We start from the raw sequence: 7354 nt of genomic DNA, 5'->3' as shown, positions 1-7354 counted from the left end.
CTCTGTTGTCCCCCTGTGTGTTGTTTATTGGCTGGTTGTGAGTATTGGCGTGCATCGTGGGCAATGATGGTCTTGATGGCAAGCGGCTCTGGTCCGGCCGCCCACGTTGCATCTGTCTGTTGGTTAGTGTTGGCTGCTGCACTCGAGGGGCACTGGTCCGGCCACCCAACTGCATTGTCATCGTGTTGGCATTGGCATCGGTGTGTGATGGCAATGGTCGGAGTTATTGGCCGCATCCAAGTGGCGAACTGGTCCGGCCACCAGGATGCGTTGTCGATTTTAATTGTTGATTGGCCGCATCCAAGTGGCTGCTGGTCCGGCCACCCAGGATGCGCTGTCAGGTGGATTGGCCTGGCCTCCTCGGCCACGTTCTTCGTCAATTAGTAGTTGCGTTTTGAATGGCTGCTGGTCCGGCCACTCAGGTGAGGAGGTGTTTGTTTTGGCTTTTTGATTTTAATTTGCGTTTATTTGCAGGTGCCTTTCGTTGATTTGGATGTTGTTGCTGGCGACCCTTGTCTGACTTGTGTTGGCGTAAGAGACGTTTGCGGGTGAGTATTCGTGTTTATCGGCAGCCTCTCTCCTGTTTCACCTTCTTTTGCAGGATTTGCTGGCGTCCGGCGGCTCAACACCGGGCCATCCCGCCCTCACATAATTGGCATGAGAGACGGGTGCGACCCAGCGGAGCGGCAACAGACGCCAGCATCTGCGTCGTCGTTGGAATGGCTGTTGTCTGATTGGAGTGGCGTGACGTCATTGTGATGGTCGGTGGCAGCGTCATCAGAAAGGGGCCTCATATTCCTCCCATTTGGCAGGAAATTGTTGATGTTGATGGCGAGGCAGCTTTTTGTTGGTCAGCTCTGTCTGGTGATTGGCAGGTAAGTGTGGATTTTGTGTGTTTTGGCCGTTTTTCGTTGTTGTCCGTATTGACGTCTTTTTATACCCGATACTCAAAATGAGTATTGGGGTATGTTAGATTTGTGGTAAAAGTGGATGTGTGTAACGTCCATAAGGAATCGTTTCCGACCCCATAAAGTATATATATTCTTGATCAGCATCAATAGCCGAGTCGATTGAGCCCTGTCTGTCCGTCCGTCCGTCCGTCCGTCCGTCCGTCCGTCCGTCCGTCCGTCCCCTTCAGCGCCTAGTGCTCAAAGACTATAAGATCTAGAGCAACGATGTTTTGGACCCAGACTTCTGTGATATGTCACTGCTACAAAAATATTTCAAAACTTCGCCCCGCCCACTTCCGCCTCCACAAAGGACGAAAATCTGTGGCATCCACATTTTTAAAGATACGATAAAACCAAAAACGCAGAATCGTAGAGGATGACTATATGTTCTAGAGTGTTAAATGTCAACTAGATCGTATAATTATTATAGCCAGAATCAAGAAAACAATTTCATTCTTTCTCGCTCTGTCTCTCTCTAGCACACAGGTTTCATGGTCGGTTTTGTCAATTGCAAAATATGAGTTCAAGGATCTCAGAACCTATAAGAGCCAGAGCAACCAAATTTGGTATTCACACTCCTGTGATATCGGACCTTGACCGTTTCGTGTCCAAATTTCGCCACACCCCCTTCCGCCCCCGCAAAGGACGAAAATCTGGGGCATCCACAAATCTCAGAGACTATTAAGGCTAGAAAAACCAAATTTGGTATCCGCACTTCTGTTAGATCTGACTATAAAACGTATATCTCAGAATTTCGCCCCACCCTTTTCCGCCCCCACAAAGGACGATAATCTGTTGCATCCACAATATTGCACATTCGAGAAAACTAAAAACGCAGAATCATAGATAATGACCATATTTATCAGATTGCTGAATCTGGATCAGATCAGATCATTTTTATAGCCAAAAGGAACAAATCAACTTGCACTGGCTACGCAGCCCCCGACGTCACGCTCAGACTGATTTTCTGTCTCTCTCGCACGCACTCCTTGTCGTGTCGTTTAATATTAGCGGCGTCTGCCGGAGGAGAGCCATACTGACTTAGTATCGGGTATAACTGTAGAGTTGCGGTCTCCGCAGCAACTCACAACGTTCCCCCTCGTTTCCTTTGTTGCAGTGGCTGTCTCTGGATCAACGATTGGGCGCATTAACAGGCACCGCCCGATCGCATGCTTTCGCGTGCGCTGGCGATTTGGGCCCTCCACACTTGGCCCAGACCCTCCAGATCGTCGAATGGATCGTGGTCGGTCCATTCGTCGTCATGTTCGTCGTCAATTGCTTCGCAGTCCATATCGGATTCGGAGTCCGATATGGCTGCGGCGTCATGGTGCGTATTTGCAGTTGGTCGTGGTGATGGCTGTGTGGATGCTGCTGCTGCTGTTTTTGTCTGAAGTGGCGGCACTCCTCCCGTGCTCTCGTCCCTTGCCTGCAGCAGGTTTGTCAGTTTCGTCAAAATTGCTGCCAGCTTATCCTCCAGCTTTTTAATTTTTACGGCATATCTTTTCAGGATATGGGCACAGCTACCATCGCACTGGGCGCCTGGCTGCTGCTGTAGCTGGGGTTGGCGTGGCGTCGGAGCACGATTTGGGATCGGCTGCATCGACAGGACCCTGTGGTGTTGGCGCCCCTCGGCCAGTGGCTGGGGATGTTGGTCGCGATGCTGAAGCTGTTGCCGATGCTGCCGACCCGGACCGCGTTGGCGTTGCTGCTGCGGCTGTGGGTGGAGTGGCTGTGTGGGTGGCTGCTGCTGCAACTGTCGCTGTAGTGGCTGCTGGTGACGTTGTGATGGCTGCTGGAGACGATGTGCTGGCTGTTGCTGCTGTATTGGCTGCTGCATTTGCTGTGGCTGTTGCCGTAGTGGCTGAGGCTGCTGCTGCTGCTGCCGTCGATGCTCCTGGACAGCGACCCTGTGGGCCAGGAGCCGCTGCCTGGCTGCCTTGTAGGCCCTGCAGCCCTTGTAGGCGCTGATGTGGGCGCCTTGGCAGTTGTCGCATTTGGGATTGACGGCCCTTGGCTTGCTGCACTCCGTCGTCTGAGGTCCACCCGCGCGTTTCATGCAGACTGCAGCTCGTCTACAATATGCGCGGGTGTGGCCAAACACCTGACATCGATGGCACTGGGCAGGGTCACGGGAGACTCCAAGTCTCTCAACCGTGACGGGCCTCCCACCCAGGCGTCGCAGCTTCAACACATCGAATTGACCACGGTCCGGTTTGGGGGCGATCTCAGCCTCGAAGAGGTTGTATTGGCGGCTGCGATCGAATCGATCGGTGATCGCCCGAGTAAACCGGACCGTGTACCCCTCGGCCTGCATACAGTCCCGGAACCAGTCAGAGGGCGTGGAATGGGGAAGACCTCGGATGAGGATCCTCAAGCCTCTGTCCTCCACAGGCTGATGCCCGAACTCGCCGTGCCGGATGTCATTGGCAATGGCAAGGGTGTGTGTATTGGGAGTGGCAGTAGTTGTGTTGGTGTTGGTATTGGCGATGGTGCTGGTGTGAGTGGAGGTGACGGTGTTGGTGTTTGTATTTGTGTTTTGTGTTTGCTGCCGCTGCTGGTGATGGCGGCCCCGTCGTCTAGCCTGCTTCCTCTCACCCTCACCCTCATCGTCACTCCCACTGTCGATGAGGGCGCGGCGTCGTTTTGGTGTTGGTGGGATTTGTGGCATTGGAGCAGGCTGGGCTATGGCTCGGATCGACCCTCTGCTCGAGCTCGAACCAGGTTCGACACGCAACAGGTTCGATCCGGTCGTGTGTGTGTGTGTGGCTGCCCGTTGGCCGTTTTGGCGCTCCGCTCTTGCGCGTCGGCTTGCCGGCTCTCCTCCGTCTTCTCCCTCTCCCGTTACTCCTGAACAGTTTTGTGCGTCCAAGAGCGTGAGAGGCGGGAAAAGTGGCAGTGAGAGCGGCGTCTTTTCGGCCATTCCCTTTGTGGTTGGCGCGGTTTTTGTGATGGGGCTCAAGGGGGGAGTGGCTGTGGCCGTGGCTATATCGGCCATGGCAATGGCTGGGTACTCACTCGATGGATGGCTGTGGCGTCGGCGCTGTGCATTGGCTGGGGCTCTTCTGCTGCTGCTGCTATTGGCGGTGTTTGTGTTGGTGTTGTTGGCTGCTGCTGCTGCTGCTAGGGCGCCTCTGCGGGCCGCTCTGCCGCCGTCGCTGTGGCGTCTGGTTGACCCTCGTCTGGCCATTCCTCTGGTCATGGCTGGCTGTTGGTTTGTGTGTTGGCGATCTGCTGCCTGTTTGTTGTTTTTAATTGAAAAATCTCTTGTGTGTGTGTGTTTGTGTTTAATGTTTTTATTGGCACTTTTATTCTTTTTTGTTTTATGATGTGGACGGGAACAAAAGTTTGTCAAGGTAATTAATGGGTGTGGTGGAGGAAGGGCGGCACGGCACGGCACACAACAGACACCACAAAAGAAAACAGGGCAACACAGAAAAAGAAAATGTCAATGGCGACATGGCACAGAACAACGAAAAAAGCGACACGACACGAAACGGTTCTGGCACGTCCGACGATCGCGACCTCTCGAGCGGGTGGACGAGATGAGAGTGGCGGACGAGGTTCATGGTGGAACTCTCACATGTCCGCCAACTCCCATACTCTCTCCTCCACACTCGAATGGCCCGATCGCCGATCGTCATTTACCGGTGCTCTCACCCCCGGTTCCACTTTCACTCACCCCAATATTGAGTGAGATGAAAGTGGTCCGAGGGCAGCAGCACCGATAAGTAGGCAATGGAGAATTGGAATAGCCGTTTGTTTTAGTGGCTGTGTGTGTTGTCGTTGTCGTTGGTTAGCGGCCAGTGTCTTATTTTTGTGCTGTGTGTAGTGGCTGCTCTGTTGTTGGGTGATGGGATAGGATGGGGGGGGGGGGGGGGGATAAATGCCTGCTCCCGTATAACCGCCCGGATACTGTAAACTTCCGGATCTTTCGATCCGGGCGCTTGACGCTCCGAAGAGTCGACCGCATAGCATCATATGGGCGGTTGAAATGGCTTTATTGGGGCGTTTGGCAAAGTGGCGGAGGTTGGCAGTGTTAATTTTGCTCCTGCTCAACCGCATTTGGCATTTAGTGGCATTTGAAGTGGGTAGGGGGTGGGGAGGAATTGGCTGGGCATAAATTGCCGAATTTGCGACCGATAACACACTGGGCATTGATAAATGCATTTTAAATTTGAAATGGCTTTTTGGTGTGTTATCGGTCATAGTCTGGTATTTGCGTGGTATTTTTGGTAATACCACGTGTCAACGGGAATTATGGGAATGGCAGATAGGTTGGGAAGAAGAGTAAGAAGGTAAAACTAATTAGAAAACTACGAAAAATATACAATTAACTACAGAAAAACTACATTAATTTACAAAAACTTAATTCTAATATCACAGGTAAGTAACCAAAACTATCTACGGACATGCAAAAACTACAAAAAACAACAGGATTGACATCTACAACAAGAACATTGATGCAGACAAGGTAAAATAAACGATAATTGACATACATTTACACACATATAAACATATTAATTATATTTATTTTATTTCTAACAGGAGGACAAACAACAACGGAGCACCGGCAGGCATATCAAACGCAATGCGAACATTACGCTGTATACCGGCCGGCTCTGTTGTCCCCCTGTGTGTTGTTTAGTGGCGATGGCTGGATTGATGGTGTTGGCGTGCATCGTGGGCAAAGTTGGAGATGGCGAGCGGCTCTAGTCCGGCCGCCCACGTTGCATCTGTCTGTTGGTTTAATGCAGCAGACCGAGTGGCACTGGTCCGGCCACCCGAGATGCGTTGTCCAGTGTGTTGGCGTTGACATCGGTGTGTGATGTCAGACTGTCAGTATTATTGGCCGCATCCAAGTGGCAACTGGTCCGGCCACCAGGATACGTTGTCGATTTACTTGTTGATTGGCCGCATCCGAGTGGCTGCTGGTCCGGCCACCAGGATGCGTTGTCAGCAGAGTTGGCCTGGCCTCCTCGGCCACGTTCGTCATCGGTTCAAAAAAGGCCTCCTTTTCCGCCCCTTTGGCAGAAAATTGATGATGTTCATGGCGAGGCAGCTGCTGTGGGGGCAGCTCTGTCTGGTGATTGGCAGGTACGTGTGTTTTTGTGTGTTTTGGGCGTTTTTTTTTTTCGTGTTGGCGTGTATTGACTGTTTTCCTTTGTATTTTAGTGGCTGGCCTCTGGACTTCTGTTGGAATTGACGGCAGTGCTGCTGATGAGGCCTCCAAATTACGCCCATTATGCCTCAAGAGAGTTGCAGGAGTGGCGAGGCAGCTGCTGGAGGGGCAGCTCTGTCGGTTTAATAGCAGGTGAGTATGTTTGTTGGTCATTTGCAGATTGTTGTTAATTCTGTTTAATTTTTTTCTATTTTTAGGTTTTATTGGCATTAAACTTCTGCTATTTGTCGCAATCAGTAGACGCCGTTTAATCCGTCGCTTTCGGAGTCGCCACTGGATTCTCCATTTAGAAACCTACCTAGGTCCTCATAAGGCTCTTCATCGGTCCATTGGCTGTCGTCGTCCATGTCCATATCCGGCTCACCGTCCGATATGGCCACTGCTGCTGATGTATTGGCGGCTATTGGAACCGCTGCTGCTGCTGCTGCAGCCAATCTGGTGAGCTGCTCTGCCATCCGTTCGATCCTCCTTTCCAACTCTGTTATACGCTGTACGTACAATTGCAGGTTTTGAGCGCAGCTGCCATCACACTGGGCGTCTGGCCGCTGCTGCTGCTGGTGTTGGCGTGGCGTCGGAGCATCATTCGCGATCGGTTGCATCGGCTGGACCCTCTGGTGTTGGCGCCCCCTGGTCGATGGCTGGGGATGATGGTCGCCATACCGATGCTGTTGCCGATGCTGCCGACCCGGTTGGTGTTGGCGTTGCTGCTGCGGATTATGGAGTGGCTGTGGATGTGGCTGCTGCTGGCGACGTTGTATTGGCTGGTGTCGCTGTTGGCTTGGCTGTGGCTGCTGTCTGCGACGCTCCTCCTCCCTGGCGACCCTGTGGGCCACGAGCCTCTGCCTGGCTGCCTTGTAGGATGGGCATCCTTTGTATGAGCTGATGTGCTGGCCCTGGCAGTTGGCGCATTTGGGATTGACGGCCCTTGGCTTGCTGCACTCCGTCGTCAGGTGCCCGCCCGCGCATTTCATGCAAACTGCAGCGCGTCTACAATATGCGCGGGTGTGGCCAAACACCTGACATCGATGGCACTGGGCAGGGTCACGGGAGACTCCAAGTCTCTCAACCGTGACGGGCCTCCCACCCAGGCGTCGCAGCTTTAACACCCCGCATTGGCCACGGTCCGGTTTGGGGGCGATCTCAGCCTCGAAGAGGTTGAATTGGCGGCTGCGATCAAATCGATCGGTGATCACCCTTACAAACCGAACCGTGAACCCCTCATTCA

General features: G+C 52.9%; 1 protein-coding gene and 1 long non-coding RNA gene across 2 annotated transcripts; both read left to right on the top strand.

Moving 5' to 3' along the window:
• The first annotated feature begins 317 nt into the window (after positions 1-317).
• Positions 318-630, top strand: LOC117194791. The gene is made up of 3 exons (XR_004474924.1): positions 318-422; positions 475-548; positions 602-630. It is a non-coding gene; the product is annotated as an uncharacterized LOC117194791 (long non-coding RNA).
• Positions 631-6009: 5379 nt separating this feature from the next.
• LOC117194320 lies at positions 6010-6740 on the top strand. The gene is made up of 4 exons (XM_033398891.1): positions 6010-6044; positions 6123-6261; positions 6327-6567; positions 6636-6740. The coding sequence occupies exons 2-4, from the start codon at positions 6168-6170 to the stop codon at positions 6640-6642; spliced, it is 342 nt and encodes a 113-aa protein (XP_033254782.1). The 5' UTR covers positions 6010-6044; positions 6123-6167; the 3' UTR covers positions 6643-6740.
• Positions 6741-7354: the final 614 nt, after the last annotated feature.

The sequence above is a fragment of the Drosophila miranda genome (genome assembly GCF_003369915.1).
Source record: "Drosophila miranda strain MSH22 chromosome Y unlocalized genomic scaffold, D.miranda_PacBio2.1 Contig_Y3_pilon, whole genome shotgun sequence".
Taxonomy (NCBI): Eukaryota; Metazoa; Arthropoda; class Insecta; order Diptera; family Drosophilidae; genus Drosophila; species Drosophila miranda.
This window is presented reverse-complemented; position numbering and strand designations above follow the sequence as displayed.